This window comes from Schistosoma mansoni, assembly GCF_000237925.1.
Source record: "Schistosoma mansoni, WGS project CABG00000000 data, supercontig 0154, strain Puerto Rico, whole genome shotgun sequence".
Taxonomy (NCBI): Eukaryota; Metazoa; Platyhelminthes; class Trematoda; order Strigeidida; family Schistosomatidae; genus Schistosoma; species Schistosoma mansoni.
This window is the reverse complement of record NW_017386049.1, coordinates 75,215-98,945: the sequence shown is the minus strand read 5'-3', so window position 1 is coordinate 98,945 and position 23,731 is coordinate 75,215. Positions and strand designations below refer to the sequence as shown.

Sequence of the window (23,731 nt, the reverse complement as noted above, 5' to 3'; positions counted from 1 at the left end):
TCTCGAGTTTTTTTGTATCGGTTCTGGTGACTAGTACATCTATGAATGATAGTTTGTTGTTTAACTCCTTTGTCATTGCAAATTTTGTCATCGAAGACCTCGTTATTCACTTATGATAATGGAAACGTGTACGGACAAAAACACACGAATAATTTCATTACCTTCAGATAATCTGAAGACTTCGATTCAAGAGTTTGTTTTTAAAATGCTACAACGAGTTCATGGTTGTAGAGTTTCTACCCTAGCAGCTTTTAAACTCTGTTTGTTCAAAGTGAAGAACTGTTCTTTGCTTGATATGCACGATCACATACAATTGGCGATATATACTAGCAGATTGTAATGAACGATATAAACATTGAACGATACATCTTATAGTAATGAAGTAATTGCCTCGACAGTGAACCCTCAGATCATCTTTCTTAGTATAAAACAAAAATAGCTTTTTAAATTATGAACAATCATAGAATCAGAAACTAAAGCAATGGGAGATACAATCAAGATAAAGAAGTAAACAACGACAGGTTTAAGGTCAACAAAAACCAATGAACACCTAGGTCTACAGGACAAGCTGTGAGCTGTATGTGAAGGAATTCGAAAACTTCACTTCCACCTGAAGTTTTCACTGATGATGTCGTTCAGAAGAACGATGAAATGTCCACGATCAAACCATCCAGGTCAGAGTTTTTATCGCTAGAGTTTAAACAAATTTGTTTAAACTGACTGGTATCTATTTTTTTATATTATCAAGCGTTAATTTCAAAAAGAATAATTCGTTTACATAACTTTACTACTGACATTTTGTAAGCAACACAAACGTCAAGAACTTGTCCGTACATACAACTTATTTCAAAAAAGTCCACGAAGTTATAAAAGAGGATGAACATCATTCAAGGTTCAATCGCGTGAAGTAATGGAGGTAATGGTAATGGTATTGAATGTTGATATATATCTGGGATTTCTTCTTTTTTCAAAAGTTTTAACAAAGCATCAGCATATTCACCATAGTAAATTCGTTTCACATCATCCGACAGATATATTCCATATTTAGCTTTATACACCTTATCTATTGTATGCAAATCTATCTGAAATATAATAAAGTAAGAATCATAAATACAACTTATACTTGTCATTAAAATGGAGTTAGAACAAAAATACAAGACAAAACGCACTACTGAGGAGTCCCATAATAGGACGAAATGGCCTTCCAGTGCTTCCAGGTTTTCATGATGGTGTAGCTTCAATTGACTCATGATTTCAAGGATGAAAATACTGAAATCGCCACAAAACTCCTTCTGAACCAAAAACGTAGATAAACGGACATTGTATGAAAACTGTAAATCCATTGAAATTGTCGTTGAATATCTGTTGATGGCTTATTCGTTCCATAGAAGTAAAAAAATGTAGAATATTGAAGCCCATGTGCACCATTTGTTTGGAATCAGGGTTTTCCATCTCCCCATAGGTGGACTTTCCGTGTCCACCAACTCGGTTAAAGCGCCGGCCGTTCGCTGTTCGTCCTCTCCATTTCGTAAACAACACCCGTGTTGCTAGAAGGTAGTGAGTAGGACTTCGCTGGCAGAGGCTATATACGCGTGGCTATGTGGGAGCATTTCGAAAGGCAGAGCGGACTCTCACCACTCTTGGCCGTACCAGGGCATTTGAAGGCTTTTATACCTTCGCTTGAGTGTATGGAATCTAATATATTATCGTTTCGTTCCACCAGAAGATATAAAAGAATTAAGATAAGAATGTAGTGGATGAATAGTAGCTGATTAGACAACACCTGACAGGAGTTTGCATGATTTTAAAAATTTATTTAGAACTATAATAATAACCTCAAAAGATTTATTACACACCCTGAAAGCTGCCTTCAGCAGTTTGCGCAATAAATAAAAATCTTTTTTCAAAAGGAAAGAATAATGAAGAAGATTAAAGAATAATAAGTAGTATACGAAAACCTACAAATCGTAAAACTAAATGTCCACTAATGTCAAAAACACGTAGCTCGTTTATATAGTAAGTCACACGGAAAATTTTCATTGATAACAGTAAAACATGAGAAGACCAAGAGAGATAAGACGGGATCATTGCACCAAGATAAAAGACCTTCGACGGTTTTTGTACACGATCTGGAATAGTACAACTTTTATCGGATTCCAATAGTTTGTTTACGTTTTGCTCTGGTTTCAGGAATAAATTGTTACTTTGACATTTAGAAGGATTAGCTGTCAGACTATTTGGAAAAGAACATCATTTAAGGGAAACTCATTCATTGCTAAAGAACCTAAAGAGACTGAAATTGGTTCACATACAGTGAGATCACCCATAAAACTGATAAAACTGTTCTCTATAACTAGTATGTCATGCAAAATAAAAACATGAAAACGTTAAGAAGAAAATCAGTTCCTTCTAGCAGACCTTAAATATTGATTAAAAACACTTTCCACTGAACATAGAATAATGTTTTTTTTTCCAGTGAAATAAAAACATAGTCAACCAGTTAACCAGCTATCCTTATTGAAGTGACCCACCTTGAAAGTCAAATCAAGAGATATCGTGTAGACACGAGCATAGAACATACTTCATACGCTTTTCCAAACCGAACATCATATTATGATGCAAAACAACAGCAGTATTCAGAGTAGGTATTTTGCATTTGTAAATAATTTAATATGGATAGGTATAACTCTTTTATTACTGGCTTAAGCATTGGTACAAATAATGTTCCGATAGTCTTGAGGAAGATTAAATCTATTGCTATTTCAAGCAGAGATGAATGGTGGCTAGTAGTGGAACTCACAATGCGCGATCCATTCTGTTTAAAACTTGTCACCTGGATGTACCTGCATCTCCGATTTGATGTTCACTCCAGTGCAATATCAAGACAATCCGTATAGAATGCACACATGCCAATAAGAGGCTGATCAATTGCAGTCCCAAACGTGAATGAGAACATTCAAACAACCAAGACAAAAATGAGTTACTGCTATTGTCTCAATTTAGCTTTTTCACCTCTAAATACTTTCTTTGCTATCGGAATTATCTTTATCTTTCTTCACATTTTTGGCATAAAAAGATTCGTTAAAACTGCTGTTGTATCGATCGCACAGAATGTCAGCGCACTTCTCAAGAAAGAGGTTTGGAATTTCTTCAGGTCATAAACATTGAGACACTTTAAGAGACTGTATTCATTTTTAGTCCTCAATTTCAGTACAATTTGAGATACAACTCTTCTTAAAACTTGCGGGCACGAAAGCATGAAATTGGAGGATAGGCTTATAAAAATTTTATTCAAGTTCCAAAATTTTCAACTAAAATTCGACATTATCGTATTTCTTAGCTAACTGAAAAATTTCTACGAGATAAGAGTTTCTTAGTAGACACTGGATTCACGTATTTTATTTTTTGGTTCGTCAGACCATTTGGCTTTTCAACTTCAGCGGAGTTTCCCTATTTGTAAATTGTTTCTTTTTACTATGACGTCTGCTTAATTGCAGGAATGTTTGTTGGTCAAAACGTTCTACAATAGTCTCATTAGAAAAGTAAATGTCAAAGCAGAATTTAGAATAAGTGTTAACATTAATTATGTTTTCGAATAAGTTATTTGTGAGAGAGGACAAACCAGCTTCCAACTGATGAGGAAATTAGGAAAAGACGTTGGAAGTGGATCGGACACACATTACGGCAATCACCAATGTACATTACAAGGCAATCCCTTACTTGGTATCTGGAAGGGAAGCGGAAAAGAGGAAGGCCGAAGAACACATTACATCGGGAAATAGAAGCAGATATGAAAAGGATGAATAATAACTGGAAAGAACTGGAAAGGAAGGCTCAGGACAGAGTTGGATGGACAATGCTGGTGAGCGGCCTATGCTCTTCGACGAGGGGTAACAGGCGTACGTAAGTAAGTAAGAATGAATCTCGGTTTGACGTACGTAGTATATGTTTCAGATCTTGGACATTTTATTTTGAGTAATTCCTGTATTGAACTTCCTCTATTTGATGTTTTAATATTCTCTTTCTAAGCTTGCAATATACATGGAGTAGATTTAGAATAACAATGATCAATAATAAGCGATGAAGCACATCTAATGTCACAAATATTCCTACATCAATAATGAAAGTTTAACTCTAATGAGGATTAATCAAGAAAATTAGTCACATTTTGATTAGACAGTAATGATAGAAAGTTATATTCATATATATTTAGATTGCCACGTATAGTTTCAAGTAAACCATTAGAGGCAGTAACAACGAAGTAGTGGTTCATAAAGGAAAACAGTAAGTGCATATGGTATGCAAACCAGAGTCACATAACTATCGATAAAATAAACATAGTTGTATTTATTCAAGTGTGTTACACACTTGAGACTGTCGTCTAGGAACTTAAAACATACAGATTTTGATTAACACTATTTGCAAATTAGGCTACACTGATGCCGCACGTTTTCTTATTGCTTGATCGCTACTGATGACAAACATATAAGACATGTGGCAATACTGTAGTGAATGAGAACACAGGCGGGGACAATCGAATGTATTTAAGCACAAATTATAGACTGTCTCACAAAAATCTGATAACCATACAGTTGACAGTTAACTTGCAAAACAATCAATTATCTCAATCTTGACTGTTCCCTCAGCAAATATCAGTCATTCATGCATTTTCATACTGATTGTGCTTCGTTCCTATTCTTTTGTAATCGAGCATCTGCCAAAATACATTCAATGCCTGACTTACACCATATACTACTTATGTGAAAATAAGTAACCACACCACAATACTAAATAATCGTCATATAAGTCATTCAACTATGATTCTGGAATTATGTTTGAACCACATATACGTTACATGTTTGCATTTAGTATTAATTTAAGATAGTCCTCTATACCATTTAGTGATGGGAATTTGAAAAATAACAGTTTGAGAATCGATACTTGATTAACTGTTATTCTCTTCAACGCATATTCCCAGCGATTCCGAAGTCTCGGATTGTAATTTTTAACATCGTTAAGTGATTTGACGCTAACTTGACTGAAAAGGTCGTGCAAAGAATCTTCATAAATGATATGTAAATACAAAAAAAGATAACTTGTCGAAATATTTAGGTGGTAGGAGAAATAATCAGTTCAAAGGTTTAAGTAACTCACCAAGTTCGAAATCTGTGTTATCTCATTTGTTAACGTTCTAGAATATCGAATTTATCAGTGGACAAAAATTATTCACCAGCTTAGAACAATATATTGATCATATGAATCTCATCATTTGAACTGATTAGTGATATGTTAACAGGTTGAAAACTGGAATCACTTAGCTTCTGTATTGAGACCATGTAAAAAAGACAAACCGGCGAGACTAAACTATACTGCCGACCTTTGAACGAATCTTAAATGACCTTAAGAAATATTAGCCAATCAGAAGACAGTTGGTATACAGTGAAATATATAATACAAAACCCAAAAATTAAAGGGGATACTGTTCTTTTACATGACTCAAAAACTTCTCAAGGTCAGATATGGGTTCACAAGTTCTAAAATCATAGTGCATACGGTACAGGAACACATCCATATGGCTCCATAGTAGTCGACCTCTGAAACCATGATAAAGTCTGAAAAATTCTATTAGCCTCGACCACACAGCTTCTATGTTGTTGGTATATTGGTATGGTTTACGGTTTAGGGTTAAGAGTGAGACTATAAGTTATGGACGACTTTTGAGCGACGCTAGAGTGATCCTGAGAGTGTCAACATAATAACTAAGACCAAATGAGGCTTATAAACCTGTGTGAAGAATTCAAATTATGATTTACAGTTCACGGTTAAGGCTAGGAATTATACTTGGGTTTTTCATCACGAACTGACATCAGCTATAATGCCAAAACTCTATTCATCCAAATGGATAATTGGATTTAGCGCCAAAATCTTATGATCACTTCTCTTGTAGATGCTGAATTATCACGTCTTCCCTAAAATCCGCTGTAAACCGACCATACGTAAGCATCAGGTACCAAACTTAGCGCTGTGACCTTGAAAACCTGCGAAAGTTTCTGATTGTCTCGGCAGTACAGTTTAGTCTCGCCGATAAAGCTCTTCTGTCAACAATGGAGAGAAAAAGGATTTATGCTGATCACAGTTTAAAAATAATTTATGATTGTTATTGATATCATGAACCGATCTGAGGTGACATCTACAGAAAACCAGATAGCATCACAGATGTATTTCGCTCCAGTATGATACTGTAGTGTGGTCTACTTATATCCATATAAGTAGTATATGGCGATGGTCAGACATAGAATGTATTTTGGCAGAAGACCAATAAGAAGAGAACCGAAATGAAGGGTGATTGGTAGGAAAATGCACGAACAATGGAATTAAAGAAGATGAACTGATATTTACGGAAGGAACAGTGAACATTGAGATAATTGGTTGTTAACTTGCAAATTGACTGCTTGTTGTATGGTTATCAGAATTTAGTGAGATAGTCTGTAACGCTTGTCCTTCAATGCATTCGATTGTCCTCACTTGTGTTCTTGTTCAATACAATAATACTCAATAGTGTACATTCAAGAACCTACTGGGGTCCAAAAACAAAACCTCTGTTTTAAGGCATAAACATGAAGCCACGGAAACATGAATCTGAAATTCAATAGCTCACATGAATCCGCTCACTAGGTATTTCTCTCTCTTTTTACATTCTAGACTGTCGAATTCATTACAGCACAAATGATTGTTTGTCAACTCCAGAAAAATGTGTTTACTATATGATTCACATGGTTTGAAAGACATGTGAATCTATGTAGATACAAATTATCAAGATTCGAATAGTTTTCTCACTTTTATACTTCCGTCCCAATAAATTGAATAAATGTTAACATTGAAAATGTTTTACGTAATCTGTATAAACTTACTTCAGAACGGAAAAGTAGGAAACGTTGAACACCCAGAACATCAATGAGTTCTTTATGAAGCTCATCATGAATTAACTTTGCAAAGTACATTTGTTTGTTAATAGAATGATTATCTGAAATTAAATATACATAAATAGAAGTTGTGCTGGACTACACAACAGTACTCAAGAAAACGTCAAGCCAACGATGAGTATAATTTGATAATTATGATACTAGATCAATCATCCTGTTTAAAATAAAAGTTCAGAAGGGGTTTTGTGGAGATTTCAGTATTTTCATAGTTTAAATCATGAGTCAATTGAAGCTGGAGTGCGGGTTCGTGGATGCGCACTGCTGAGGACTCTCATAATAGGACGAAACGGCCGTCCAGTGTTTTCAGGTTTTCCATGGTGGTCTAGCTTCAACTGACTCATTATCTTAACTATAAAATAAAAGTAGCAGAAACGTCACCCGAAGTATACCAAACTCGTCACCATGGATTCAATTTTAGCACTGTTAACCATGTTGAGCACAATTAATTTCTTTACTTTCTTTTACCTCTCATTGAGTATGTGGTCGGTATCAGTTAGTAGTAAAATAAACACTGAACAGATATTTATTAAATTGAATGTATAAGACTTTCATTTCAAGATTGGTTTTTAAGCTATGGTACTCTACACTTTATACAATTTTCCAAGCAGAATTGCAAGATGATATTTGTATATTTTTTTGTGTTCCAAGAATTCCAGGAACTGTCATAGACATACTTTAGCACGTAGAAACGGTTTCTACAGATGTATTTGCTTTACCAACCTGATGTATGCTATTGCTGACAAATGGTGATTTAGTTTGTTCACTTACCTCGTGTTTACTAAATATGGAAAATTAGCTAATCGTTTAATTGTGAATGTTGAACTGGCCTAACGTTTTATGTTTAACTAGAATTACAATCAGAACGAGTTTTGTGAAGATTTAGTATTTTCATAGTTGAAAGCATGAGTCAATTGAAGCTAGACCACCAAGGAGTGAGAAGCAGTGGAGTTCAAATCACGTCTGTTGTGAGGTAGGAACTCACTGAAGACCATTTGATGAGCAGTTGCTCAACTTCGTGGATTGGTTGAAGTTGGACACAAACACCATCGGATGCCGGCCGGCTCAGTGGTGCCAGAAGTAAAGCGGTTGCGCTACACTGATAGGTCCTGAGTTCGAGTCTAGCGGGGCGGAATCGTGGATGCGCACTGCTGAGGAGTCTCACAATAGGACGAAACGGTCGTCCAGTGCTTCCAGGTTTTCCATGATGGTCTACCTTCAATTGACTCATGCTTTGAACTATGAAAATACTGAAATCTCCACAAAACCCCTATCTGAATATAAAATCTAATCAAATCGTTAATGTTGGAATGACTAATATATAAAGTGTTAACTTGGATCAGTTTATAAGTGAAATGAAATTGTGAGATAAGTGATCAGAATATTTATAGTTCACAAGGGGGTGAGAGATAGAAAAATGGGATTACAAATCAGAAATTACGTAATATATGGAATAATATGAATTAGGTCAGATATAGTAGATAAGGATGGATGCTGAATAAATTTCTCTAGAAAGGTTAGCAAGTGTGATAATAATGGTAATGACAATATTAAGATGTGTAGATAAAATAAGTGAACATTATTCAAATTACATCATCATATTATTGACAAGTTGACCCTGAAGTTGGCCAGTGTAAGGGAGTGGCTGGGCATATTTTTTTAGGATTTAAAGCTCTAGCTATTAGATCCGGATAGCAATCTCCTCAGACGGCTGAGACAAGCTTATGAAAATGAAGACTTCTTAGATGTTGTTTTAAATATTAAGGTTTATTTTCAACCACAAAATTGTTTTGGTTTAAGTTCATGGATTGTAAGAGCTTCGGTTATTTTCTCAGGAGTTGGATACTAGGAGATCTCTTTTCAACGAAATTATTATCAAGCTGTACAACCGTTGAAAAGAGATCCCTTCGTATCCAACTCCACAAAATTGTTTACCATGATTTTAAGTAGATGAATAAAAATCAGATAATTCTCGTGTTTTAATTATGCCAAGTAAATTACGGATTTCATGTGGACACTATATAAGATACGTCAAGTAATATATCCCTCACCTGATCAAAAATAGGAAGTGGTGGTTGATTAGTACCTGACTATCGTGACTATCGTAACCAATGATTGGAGACTCTAGGTAACATGGCTCAGAATCGATCACAATCGCGTAGGTGTATACACTCTTTATCTTCCCTTAAACTATGAGATCAAAATTGTTTCATAACTTTCTTCCTTCCTATACTATATCCTTATGTACAACCTATCTTTTATATACTACCACCACTAAATTAACTAATTCTATGAATCCGGTGTTCATCTTGTTGTGATAACGAGGTATGGCAACTTGTACCTATGCATAAATATGCCTGGTCCTACGTTGTAGATGACTGACTGACTGAGTACCTGACTGACTAATGAAATGGAGCTTTTATTGTACTGGATCATTTCCATAATAAACAGGAACTTACCAAAAAAACTTTGTGTTTTTTTTAAATGGAATTTCGTTCTCTGAGCGGGATAGTTTGGTCGCGGAGTCTTCATCAAAATCACTCACCTGAGCTACAAATCTTCTCCATCATCGTGTTTTTATTTTCATTGAAACACAAAACTTTTATTTACAAATTGTTCGTAAAACTGTTACTTGAAAAGAAACTAAATCGTTCTCTTTTTTGTATCCTGATCACAAATTGAAAATTTTGTTATTCACTTTATTCTTTAATCTTTTTCCTTTTTTGCCCCTAAATGTCCTGGTACGGCCGAGAGAGGGGAGAGTCCACTCTCCCTCTCCAAATGCTCTCACATAGTCACGCGTATATAGCCTCTGTCGAGGAAGTCCTACTCACTGCCTTCTCGTGGCACCGGCATTGTTTACGAAATTAAGAAGACAAAAAGCGAATGTCCGGCGCTTTAACCGGGTTGGTCGACACTGCAAGTCCACCTTAGGGGAGTTGGAAAACCCTGATTTCAAACCAATGATGCACATGAGCTGGCTCCAGTATCCTGAGGGAACAAATGGAGTATGAGTGAATCGTTGGTCACCGGCTACCATGGAACTGCATCTCCACGATGCTCCACTGCCTTGTGATCAGACCTTTAGGTCGAATGCTCCGGGCGTGGCTCCTTAAGAAAACCACCTGCTTCAGTTTGGGCACCCGGGCAGTATCACATCCCTCATATAAATCAAATGAGATTTGTGTGGTGCATATATATGTGGACCCCCTTTGTACAAATATTTATGTGTTTAAATAAATAATAAATTTTTTTGGTTAATATTAGATGATCTACGTAGTATATAGTTTATGTATTTTGATTAATTCTTACGTGATTTTTATAACAGTAGATACATATTTTTGGGATAGTGTTTTTTCTTAGAGAGTTAGTTTTCTATGGGATGGGGTCGCAAACCCCATACTCAATCCTTTTCTTTTTAATTCTGGAATTGGAACTGGCTGTAGCTCCAGAGGAACTCCACGCAGAGTTGCATATATATATCACTATATAGTATAACTGTTAAACGTGCTTACAAATACCTATTAACAACTTATTTGGATGAGATGGATATTCATGGATTATGCTGTAGTTATTCAGGAGGTATTTCCTTGAGCATTCAAAATGAGGTAAATGATATATACGCTGAAAATGAGGTCCATTCAATTTAAACGTTTCTATTTACTTGAGAAAACGTATACTAGATTGATAGTACTTGCATATTGCTACTAAAATATTATGCAGTTGACCAGACGTCCAACTTTCAAAAACTTCAGCAAATTGTCTAACGGGTTTCTTCGAAACAACATATGGATAGGAAGAAACAAATAAACAAAGAAAAATCAATACATCAGAAAAGATTCAAAGATTAAGAATCTGTCTCAAGATGGTCATACTTACTTACTTTACTTACACCTTTTACTCCCAATGGGGCATAGGCCGCAAACCAGCATTCTCCAAACCGCTCTGTCCAGGTTCCTTCTTTTCTAGTTCTATTCCTTTTTCTCATGTCTGTCTCCATTTCTCGACGTAATGTGTTCTTTGGTCTTCCTCTTCTCCTTTGGCCTTCAGGATTCCATGTGGGGGCTTGTCTCGTGACGCAATTGGATGATTCCCTCAAAGTGTACACAATCCACTTCCAGCGCTTCTTCCTGATTTCTTCCTCCGCTGGAATCTGGTTTGTTGTCTCCCACAGTGGAATGCTGCTGATAGTGTCTGATCAACGGATCCGAAGTATCTTGCGTAGACAACTATTGATAAACACCTGTATCTTCTGGATGATGACCTTCGTAGTTCCTCAAGTTTCCGCTCTATACAGTAGAACCGTCATGACATTTGTTTTGAAAATTCTGATTTTGGTGTTGTTTGACAATCGTTTTGAGTTCCAGATATTCTTCAGTTGTAAATATGCTTCTCTTGCTTTGCCGATCCTCGCCCTTACATCTGCATCAGATCCGCCATGTTCACCAATGATGCTGGCCAGATATGTAAAGGTTTCCACATCCTCCAAAGCTTCTCCGTCAAGTATAATTTGATTGATGCATGATGTATTGAATCGGAGAGTCTTGCTTTTCCCTTTGTTTATATTGAGACCTACTGCTACTGAGGCTGCTGCTACCTTGGTCGTCTTCTCCTGCATTTGTTATTGCGTTTGTGATAGAAGAGCCAGATCATCTGCGAAGTCTAAATCGTCTAGCTGCATCCTACCTGTCCACTGTATCCCGTGCTTTCCTCCAGTCGTTGACGTCTTCATGATCCAGTCGATCACCAGGAGAAAGAGAAAGGGTGAGATTAAGCAACCTTGCCTAACACCGGTCTTTACCTCGACTGAGTCGGTAAGTTGTCCTCCATGGACGCTTTGGCAGTTTAATCAATCATAGTAGTTCCGTGTGATATTGACTATCTTTTCGAGCACGCCGTAGTGTCGAAGAAGCCCCCATAGTGGTGTCAAGATGGTCATAATTTGAAATAACTATGAGGTTAATAAAATGATATTTATAAAAGTAGATATGTTAACCAATCAATAAATTAACTTGATAGTATCAATTGATAGACATACTCGTTTATAAATCATGTTCATTATTTGAAATTGAAATGGATCAAGTTTACATAGACGTTGACCAAGTTGCTGTCCTACATCTTTGCTGAAATCAAAAATAAAATTCATAAACAACGTTCTTAACAGGATTAGTTACAAGAGATTGATTAAAAATTAAATATGATGAGAGGATTCCATCTTTTGACAAACAACAGGCTGACATAAGAACTTTCTAAAGAATTTTCAATTTCGATTGAGATCGTGAACCGATCGATATTAAACCACAATTAAAAACTTGGAAGCACTGAACCGCCGTCTCGTTCTAATTTGAGACTCTTCAGCACTGCGCATCTACGATCCCGCGAGCGGAATCTAACATCAATCAGTTCATGATCTTAATTACAAACATAATAATCCTCACAAACCAATACTGAAATTTCGATATATTAGACATAGTTGCTATTAGTCACAAAAATGATTATTATTATTTGTTTAAACACATAAATATTGGTACAAGGAAGCGCCAGATACATATGCGCCGCACAAATCTCATTCGATTTATGTGAGGGATGTGATGCTGTCCAGGTGCCCAAACCGAAGCATGTGGTTTTATTAGGGGCCCACACTCGCAGCCTTTGACCTAAAGGTCTGACCCACAAGGCAGTGGAGCATTGAGAGGAGATGCAGTCCCATGGTAGCTGGTGACCAACAACTGGTTCATACATCATTTGTTCCCTCAGGATACTGGAGCCAGCCTATGTGCACCATCGGTTTGAAATCAGGATTTTCCGACTCCCGTAGGTGGATTTTCCGTGTCCACCAACCGGTTAAAGCTCCTGTCGGAGATTCGCTTTTCGTTCTCTCAATTTCGTCAACAGAACCTCAGTGGCGAGAGGCACTGAGTGGGAGTTCCCTGACAGAGGCTGTATACGCGTGGCCATGTAAGAGCATTTGGAGGTAGAGAGCAGACTCTCTCCACTCTCGACCGTACCAGGGCATTCGGGGGCTCACAAAAACCAACATCGTAAGAAATAGTTCGAGGTACAAAAATCATTATCGTCTCAAGAATCAATAACTTCACCGAGAAAACATTTGTCACCAGTAGAGAAATTCTGGGATTAATATGCGTGTAATCATCAGTTGTCAGCTAATCATTAGAAATACATAATAAAGTAAGGTTTTATAAAACTCTGCATTTGTAAAGGATAGCCACCATAAAATCTTCGTTCTGAGACTAAAACAAAGACTTGTAAACAAAGATGGATAGTTGCTAGCAGTGGGATCCAGGACGAGCGTTTCGTCCTATTTGGGACCCGTCATCTAGATGTACCTGCATCTCAGAGTTGATGTTCACTCTGGGACTCGAACGCAGTAACTTTCGCTTCAAACAATACTAAATGGATTTAAAACAAAGACTGTTATTTGTAATGGACTGAGTAATGTAACATAGTTTCTCTATTGTTAGTAAAAAATACTTTATAACTGAGCTAGTTGAGAACTTGTGACTATTTTTGTATAAATTGCTAACGATCACTTTGAGAGTACATACAAAGGATATGATAATTGTTACGGATTTTCAAGTGGCTGTTTACTACTATATGAAATCTCTCAGAAGATCTGTATCTGCAACGACTAATGATGCTTTTGAACAGCATAGATGCTAGCTAATAGCTTAAGTTGAGTTTGCCGAAGAACTTTAATTTATGAACGACAGTTGAGCGACGTTGAAGTGACCTTGAGAGTGTCCAGTTAATAACTAGTACCAAGTGAGGGTTATAATCCACTGTGAGAAACCAGAATCACGATGGCTAAGTTAAGGAATTAGATTTAAGGTTTTTATCACTACCTAACATCATCTATAGTGCCAAAACGCTATTCTAGTGATAAGCAGTGATCAGTGGAGTTCAACCAAGTCTGTTGTAGAGATATCAACTCGCTAAAGACCATTGGTGAACAGTTGCTCAAAATCACGTATCGGTTGAAGTTGAACATTACCACCGTTGGATGCCGGATCAGTGTTCTAGAGGTAAAGTCCTCGCGCGCGAGACTGGTAGGTCCTGTGTTCGAATCTCGCGAGTGCGGTATCGTGGACGCGCACTGCTGAGGAGTCCCATAATAGGACGAAACGACCGTCCATTGCTTCTAGGTTTTCGATGGTGGTCTAGCTTCAATTGACTTGTGATTTCAACTGTGAAAAAATGCTATTTGGTTAAATGGATGAATGAATTTAGCGTCAAAATCAAAGACTTGTTATCTTATGTCTTAATGGTTCGTCCATAAATCATAGTCTCACCGAGTTTGCATAAACGATAACTCTGGAATATAAATTTACACTATTTAACTGTAGCTGCCATAACTTTCTGTCCTAAAATGGCTTCAAATGTCAATATGAAATACACATTTGAATAATCTGTACAATGAACAATAAAATTAAGAATAGAATCTTTTTTAGCAGGCGAAAGCACATTTTCTTCCGAACTCTAATCTGTATGTATGAAATAACAAGATAACAAGCAGACTCAATGAAGTTTAAGAATATTGGAATCAGGGTTTTCCAACTCTCCAACAACCCCGTTAAAGCGCCGGACATTCGCTTTCCGTTTTCTCAATTTCGTAAACAACAGTAATGCCACTAGAAGGCAGTGAGTAGGACTTCCCTGACAGAGGCTTTATACGCGTGGCCATGTGAGAGCATTTGGAGAGGGAGAGCAAACTCTACCCACTCTCGGTCGTACCAGGGCATTTGGGGAATAGAATCTTTTATAACAGGCGAAAACGCGTTTCCTTCCGAACTCCAATCTTCATGTATGAAATAACAAGACGACAAGCAAAGTCGATGAAGGTTAGGAATATTTAAACATCTTGAGTGAAATATAAACACTTGTTCATGCAAAGAGTCTGACTAATACTAAAAACCGAAAAGTTACTCAGTGTTCTCCCAAAATTTGGACGTACTTAGGATCCAACACGACCATTATGTCATAGAACACCTCACTAACTGCTGTTTTGTTAACTATCGGTTTAACACCTCGACCTTTTGTTGGATCTTCTAGTTTAGGTTCATTTTTTCTTGTTTCAACTACACAATGTTAAATAGATTTTACAGATTTTCCAAAGTGTTTCTCTATAGACTTCCAGAATGGTTCTACAGAATTTGCAATGTAGAGAGCAGAGTTTGTAGAATTCACGTTATTTATTGATGAATGAATGAAAATGTAATAATTAGGGTGCACTACTTCTTTAATACTTTTAAGTCTGAATATAAGTTGAACATTCAAACAGTACAGAGAACGAACTTATAGATGGCTTCGAGTCTCCGTTGACTATGATCACCACTACAGTAAGATTACGAGCCTGAAATCGACTTGATTCCTTTGATAGCTCATAAACCAGAAAACTGTAATTAGTCCAGATAAAGAATATTTATTGGTGATCTCGTGGCATCGAAAGAATACCGAGACATACCAACGAGTACAGACAATAAAGGCAGAGAGTAAGAACGTTCGAACGGACAAGGAGGGCGACCGAACGAAAAGTGATTTTGATACAGTTAAACAAAACTAGTACGGTAGAACAATCACTGGTACTTTTGATTATAATAATAATAATTGTTTCCGTTACACCAATCGTGTTCTCGTCGAGAAAATCAGGTCACTACAAACTTTCACTGCAAACACAGTAAAATACTTTGATAAAATTCGAGAATAAATTTGATGAAGAAAGATGTCGAATCATGAGAATTCACGGGTTTGTGTCCGCCTAACGTGTATTCATAAGCTGCCCTAATCATTCAACCCTGAATTTCTATTGATTTCACACTAGTTATTGTTAACCGTCAGCAATTCTGTGTTGTCATAAGCATGGTTATTTATTTTGGTTAGAGTTAGTGATGAATTGTAAGATATGTAATTCATTTTACTTCGCCCTAATCATCTAGATGCATCTGGAGTTTAGTGCTAGAGTTCGGACTTGAACAAGGTAACTATCAATCAAGAAACTAACACAAATTTCCCTTGGATACTAAGTTCAGTAGCTTGAAGGGGAGTAATATTTCCTTCTAATAGGTTTGTGAATATCGGTGCTAAAGGTTTTGACTCAACTAACTGACGTAATCCAGATCGTTGCTCTCTTTTCCACCTTTATACAACATGTAATGGTAAGAAATGGAATAAAAAATAAGCATTTAAAATGTACTAACATATTTTATAAGCATTTTCTACTTGATCAAATTCATCACCCCAGAAATCAATCAGTAAACTTGTCGTTCTTCGTACATCGGTAGACATTATTGCTCTGTACAATTCATCAGCTAATAAAATAGATGTGTCTGTTAGTAGGTTTTCAAATAACTGATACATTAATCCCGATTTAATGTTTTCTTTTTCGTTCAATAGAGGCTAAATAGTAAAGAAAACAAGACAGTTAGTAATATTATAGAATAGGGCTACGAATGACAGCTATGAAACGTACTTTTAGACAGATCACTCAACGAGCGTTTCACTCCATGGGTCTCAAAAAATAGTAGATATGTCGTAGTTGACTACAAAGTCATATAGTGAATACATTCAAATCACTGAGGATAAGTTACTGTCTTCTATAATACCTATCATTTGATATTCGAACATGTAGAAAGCTATGTCAATTTCATTTAGTTATCATAGTCTTAGCATCCAAATTAGTTAGAAATGCATTCATCAATTATGATACCAGTATGTTGAAGTGAAGAAAATAAACGTTTATAAAAGACAATTTCTACCATTTGAGATCATTCGAACTTCTTACAAGGATGTCCTAATTAGTTACGATGGCTTGATTTCGGTGTAAGTAATTGAACTTGTTCATAGTTGAAAACATAAGTTATTTGAAGCTAGACCTCCATGGAAAACCTAGAAGCACTGAACGGCCGTTTCGTCCTATTATGGGACTCCTCAGTAGTGCGCATTAACGATCCCACATTCACGAAATTCGAACCCAGAACCTACCAGTCTCGTGCCAGAGCACTCAACTGATAAACCACTAAACCAACTTTTATCCAACATTATCTACAATCTACTTGGACTCTTCAAATTAACATTCATTTGACGAAGCAGTTTTAGTTTTCCAAGCTGCTGAAATCATTTTCCAGGAATTTGCTGAGGTCTGCTGATAAGTATTACTGATTCTCGTTTCTAACTAGTTATAGCGACTAGTAAATTATTTATCATTACGTATATCATCTTCTGAGATACATTTAAGAACCATCGGAGCGCGAGAACGTATTACATAATATTTAAATAAAAGGCATCATAGACAAACCTTTTTTAAAATCCTGTTGTACTGATGCATAATATTTTGTCGTTCTGCATTTGAACTTGATAATAAAACATTCATAATCATCTCTGTTTGGTGAGCTGTGAAGTATCGAAGATTAAAAGGTTTAATACAATCATATTATTATAGACATACATATGTGAACAAAAGATTTTCTCAAGGGGGTTGGTGAAGATTTTAGTAATTTTATAGAGTTGAGATCATGAGGCAATTAAAGACATTAACACCGTTGGATACCGGCTCACTGGTCTATCGGTTAAGTGCTTCGGCGCGAGACTGGTATGTCCTGGGTTGGAGTCTCGCAAGTGCGGGATCGTGGATGAGCACTGCCGAAGAGTCTCATAATGGGAGGAAACGGCTCTCCAGTGCTTCCAGGTTTTCCATGGTTGTTTAGCTTCAATTGCTTCGTGATCTCAACTCTATAAAAAGATTTTTTAAACAAGTGTTTATTATATCCTACGGTTATAAATACAAATTAATGTTCTGAATGATGAATTCAGGGTTTAGGAGAACATTATAAAAGCCACAGGTTATGAGACCAAGGCTTATAATAAGTGTAGGGTTTTGTAGAGATCACAGAATTTTCACAACATAAGTCATATCCATTTGGATTCAGAATACAATAAACATCTGTTTCATCCATCAGTGGAGCTCCTCTATGTTTCAAATCTAAGAGGCTGACACAGTGAATAGAACTCTGGATTTATAGTCCTACATTCCAACAACTGTTATTTTGATCGCTAAGCCATACAATACATGTTGCTGAACGTTTTGTGAGGTTTAAGTACAATCCATGTATTCAATGCATCCAACTGTGGCTACTAGAGTCGAAAGTAAATTACTTAGGTTATCCATCTTTCTTTTGTATTTATCGGTTCATCTGCCGTTGAAGATCATGTTACATAGACAGCTATTCTAGGAACTCGTGTTCAAAAACACTTCTGAGTATTATTCTCGTATTTTCCATGTAAGTTAACGATATACACACACATTTCAACAAATTTATTTACATTTACGCATATTACCAGTCTTTATGACATCAATTGACTCGTAGGCCGAATCATGAAAGCAATGTCCACTTGCCTTTAGTAGAATTTCCTATTTTGTAGACTTGTATGTTAGCAGACGTTCCAGAACTAACTATCTTTGGCTCAAAAAGAATTCCCTCCACATTGACATAATGAAACTGTGAACGAACGAATGGTGGCCTGAAATGATGGAAAATTGAACTGCAGTTTAAAATTCAAAAGACAAAATCCGATTTAAAATCTATCCGTTTAAATAACGTATTCCAGATTGTGTGGTACTTAGTTTTAAAATGTGTGGATACTAAAGAGAGTTACTGATTCAAAGTGAGAAGTTATAACTATTTCTCATAATGTCGGACGTTGACAGACAATCAACAGGATTTATGTTTATCAATGTATAAAATTAAGATTGTAGGTTTGGTATTTATGAAGTGAAGATAACTATATTGCTTACTACCACAAGAGGGTTTTGGTGAAGATTTTAGTAATTTTATATGGTTGAGATCATGAGTCAGTTGTAGCTAGACCACCATGCAAAACCTGAAAGCACTGGACGGCCATATCTTCCAATTGTGAGACTCCTCAGCAGTGCGCATCCACGATCTCGCCTCGCGGGATTCAAACTCAGGACCAATCAGTCTCGCGCCAGAGCACTTAACCTCTAGACCACTGAGCCGGCATCCAGCGGTTGCTTACTGACTGTCTATCGAAACATTTGCTAGTCATATTATGAGACAAATTGTCAAAGTTAGGTTATAATTAGAAAGCTACCAGCAATTGAAAACAACAATATACAAATTGGTTAGGTACATTATTCGATTCAACATAGTCATATCTGTATAGCAATTGAGATTGTCGTTATCGTGATAGATTTAGAAAAATCCGGATAGAATTTGAATGATTTTCACCAAATAATCAACTTTTTATGAGATCAATATGATATTGTCATTGAATAATTATATTCTATTCAATTATAATTTAACAAAACAGATTCCAGCGGAGGAAGAAATCAGGAAGAAGTGCTGGAAGTGGATAGGACACATATTGAAGAAATCGCCCAACTGTGTCAAAAGACAAGCCCTCACATGGAATCCTGAAGGCCAAAGGAGAAGAGGACGACTAAAGAACACATTACGCCGAGAAATGGAGACAGATATGAGGAAAGTGAGCAAAAATTGGATAGGACTAGAATGGAAGGCCCAAGACAGAGTGGGTTGGAGAATGCTGGTCGGCGGTATATGCTCCATTGGGAGTAACAGGCGTAAGTAAGTATGGGTTTGTCAATATGAACTGTTATGGATTGATTGAATCTATACTCAGCGGTGGAAAATGATTTTTGAAAATAAAGCTACATTTTCAAATAAGGAGTTAGTATTGCACTGAATTAATGAATATAGACGGAAAAGAGGAAGACCAAATAATACACTGAGTCGAAAATGGGAAGCAGATATCAAAATGATGAATAGCAACTGGAAACAACTGGAAAGGATTGTTCCGCACGGACTTGGATGGAGAATGCTAGTGAGAGGACTATGCTCCTCCAATACGGATAACAGGCGTAAGTAAGTAAGTAAATAAGGATTATTCAACGCTATATCATAATTCCAACGATCATAAGTCTAATTGAGCATAGAAAAATTGATTATGAAACTGTTATAACAAGTATTAACTTACTTTGGTTCATCATAAGACTGAAATTGAAATTAGGATGTAATATTTATCAGTAAGTCAAGAATTGAAAATTTACAAATTTTCATAGTTGAAATCATGAGTCAATTGAAGATAGACCATCATGGAGAACCCGGAATCACTGGACGGCCGTTTCGTCCTATAACGGGACTCCTCAGAACGAAGCGACCATCCAGTGTTTCCAGCTTTTCCATAGTGGTCTAGCTTCAAGCATTTACAAACATCATAATCACAATCAAAGAATGTAACGTTTAAAGTCATTAAACGTATAACATATTTAAAAACAGTTCAACTTACCTGAAGTATCATCAATATGATCTCTGTTAGAATAAACTGTAAACCATTTACTAAATCTAATAACATTTTCAAGGAGTTCACCTATACCTATGACTACATCATAGTTTAATTATATTTAAATAGTTATCGCAAATTGACCATTCATAAATAGCGGTGGGTGTAAATAGTCATGATGAAGATCTTCATTCCATAAACGTCAATAAACAATCTTAATGGTACGTTGAAACTGGTTTTTTAATGCGTGAATTATACACCATTCTATTATGTTTGTTTATATAGATTGATTGTTTTTTGGATGTAAGTAAGTAACAAGATCATCATATGATCGAGATCATATCAAAGTTTGCATTGTTTATTTACCTAAATGTAATTGTATACAGTTAAATTAATGATCAGGTGTAGTCTTGCAAATTAAATGATGATTTAATTAATGGTATGTGATTTATAATATTTGAAATATAAGGTTACAAAATACTATAAGTTTGATCTCATCCAAAGCCCCTCTGAGATTACTGACAGTTCTAAGCACGGATAAAGGAGGAGAGTTGAACATGGGGTTAGCGACTACATCCCGTAGAAGTCTAAGTCTCTAAGAAAGCGCTAACCATAAAAAACAATTCATGCCATTTAAACTCTACCCTGAGTGTTAGGCGGTCTTCATTTAGATGAGTTCTAACGTTTCATGATGAAAGCCAATTTCCTTCGGAAGTCTTGAGGCTGATACTTCTACTGACAACCAGAGCAAACATCAAGTGAGGTACATAGACTGTTCGTATAATGTGGGAGACTGGCCCTCCGGCATTCTCCTCCTAACTCAGTCCTGAAGAGCCTTTCCAGTTGTTTCCAGTCGCTATTCATCCTAATAATATCTGCTCCCGATCCACAACGTTGTGTTTTTCGACCTTCCCCTTTTCCGTTTCCTTTTAGGATTCCAGGTTAAAGCTTACCTTGTGATGCAGTCTGATGATTTCCGTAATGTATGTCTTATCTACTTCAAAAATAATTTATCGTACGTTCACGATTCACATAGAGACATTTGTATACATTGAAATCCATAGCCAAGTTACATCAAATGTTTGATCAAGATTATATTTATTTACTTCACTAACCCTTCTGATTATTTGCTTTATATCATTTTTCTATTTAAGGTCTCCTCATGTGAATTTAATGATTGTGAGAACAGTTGAAAGAACTTTTTCTATGAATATATTGCTGTTATCAGAAGAGGGTCTTGTGGAGATTTTAGTAATTTTTACATAGTTGAGATGATAAGTCAATTGAAGCTAGACAACCATGGATAACCCGGAAGCTTCGGATGGCCGTTTCGTCCTATTGTGAGACTCCTCGTCAGTGCGCGTCCGTGATCTCGCCTCTCTGGACTCCAACCCAGGACCTATCGGTCTCGTGCCAGAGCACTAAACCGATGGACCACTGAGCAGGCATCCAGCGGTGTCAATGTCTAACCTCAACCAATCCACGAAATTGCGCAACCAACTTCCAATGTACTGAGGTAGATACCTGTCCCTACTTGAAATGGATTAGCTTCACTGGCCACAACTTCTCACCTGAACTCTAGGAAATACCCTTTGGAGTCAGTCACTGGTGAGCATATGATCATTATCAGAAGGGGGTTTTGTGGAGATTTTAGTAATTTTATACAGTTGAGATCATGAGTCAATTGAAGCTAGACCATAATGGAAAACCTGAATGCACTGGACGGCCGTTTCGTCCTATTGTGGTACTTCTCATCCAGTGCGCATCCACGATCCCAGCTCGCGAGATCCGGAACTAGGACCTATCAGTCTCACGCGTGAACGCTTAAACACTAGACCACTGGTCCGGCATCCAACATTGTTATTGTTTAACTTCAGCCGATCCACAAAATTGAGCGACACATCCAACATTGTCTTCAGTCAGTTGATACCTCACAACAGACCCAGTTGAACTCCAGTGATCATTGCTTCTCACTACAATCAACATATTTATTTATTGAACGCAGAATAATCAAACATATGAATCCAAGATATAGTAACGATTATATAATCGTAATGAGATGAACTAAAGAACTATTTCATGGTCATATTCGTGGACAATATATACTGACTGAAATGTGTTTGATGGATTACACGATGAGAAGTGTCTTTATTTGTTTGATACGTAAAATCTTTTCATCTTTGACTTTTATACATAACAAATTGACAGGATATAGAAGGTTTTACTCAGGTTCATAATGATACTTTGCACGATTGGTATGGTCATACACTGACCGATTTCCACAAATCTTCATTGTGAAACTTTTCAGTCAATAAACCTTAATGGTATTCATATGTCACATTAGAGTATGTCGTTACTGATTGTGCAGTACTCACATCACGGTCTGTCAATGATGAATGAATGAAATATGGAATACCAACCATAATGCTACTTACATTTTGAAGATATAGATAGTTAGAATGCATTTTATTGGAGTTTCAATGTGTAAAGATATTTCATCATTCATTTTCATCAACATTACTATGGCTGGAATAAGAGTTTGAGAAATGATTAACTATCACGTTAGAGTAAGACTGTTATGTGTTAGTTAATAGAATAAAAATGTAATTCAATGTAGAAATGTGAATTGGATTAACGGTGAAGAAATGAAATTCATCCATGATCTAAGAAAAGTTGGTCTTATATGAAGTTTCAAGAAAGAGCTTACTTGAAAGAAGGTAATGAACAGAATAAGCTAGAACTCTCCATAAGTCGTTAGATCATAGTATTTGATTCGTTACCAATATTTCGAGAAGCGTTTGCTCTGATCTGGCTAGTGAACGTTGAAGCTGATTCAAACGCTGGGTCGTAACATGATCTGGTACGGATGCATGATCAAACGCCTTCAGTTTAACAAGTCCACTTAAAACAATGTGGTAAGAATACAATGTCCAACACTTAATGAGCTATTGATTTTGGGGAATTATTAAAAGCTACATAAGAAAAAATTGGTCATAAATAAAATTTCAAGAAAAAGCTAACTTGAAAAGAAGGGAATGTAAAGAATAATCTAGAACACTACATCAGTCGTTGGTAGAACCCTTATATATCATGGCGAGTAAGAGCAGGTGTAAATAGTAAAATTTAAATCTCGATGTACATGTACATGTTATACATCACTTAATAGAACTTGATTAGATAAGTAACAAAAAGGAAACCCCATTCAAAAGTTATGAACAATGAAATAATAGTTTCAAGACAAGTGATTCAGATGCCGCTTAAAATACTTTCATATTCTATGGTTGATCACAGTTAAACATTGTAGTTATATAATATACCCTTGTGGGTCAGGGTAATTTTACATTACTTTTCAGGAGAATCAGACACCATCCAGACTTTCATATGACAATCCAAACAGTACAGTTTAATCTCGTTTA

The 23,731-nt window shown here is 36.3% G+C and overlaps 3 protein-coding genes across 3 annotated transcripts; 1 reads left to right on the top strand and 2 right to left on the bottom strand.

The window, feature by feature from the left end:
• Positions 1-112: 112 nt before the first annotated feature.
• Positions 113-340, top strand: Smp_204800 (unnamed protein product; the record flags this gene model as incomplete). The annotated part of the gene is made up of 1 exon (XM_018798253.1): positions 113-340. One exon carries the CDS (start codon positions 113-115, stop codon positions 338-340), a length of 228 nt encoding a protein of 75 aa, XP_018646695.1.
• Positions 341-16,190: 15,850 nt separating this feature from the next.
• On the bottom strand, positions 16,191-17,373 carry Smp_173290 (hypothetical protein; the record flags this gene model as incomplete). Its single annotated transcript, XM_018798242.1, has 2 exons — positions 16,191-16,394; positions 17,293-17,373. 2 exons carry the CDS (start codon positions 17,371-17,373, stop codon positions 16,191-16,193), a joined length of 285 nt encoding a protein of 94 aa, XP_018646694.1.
• Positions 17,374-18,367: 994 nt separating this feature from the next.
• On the bottom strand, positions 18,368-19,168 carry Smp_173300 (hypothetical protein; the record flags this gene model as incomplete). Its single annotated transcript, XM_018798231.1, has 2 exons — positions 18,368-18,515; positions 19,146-19,168. 2 exons carry the CDS (start codon positions 19,166-19,168, stop codon positions 18,368-18,370), a joined length of 171 nt encoding a protein of 56 aa, XP_018646693.1.
• Between the last annotated feature and the right edge of the window lie 4,563 nt (positions 19,169-23,731).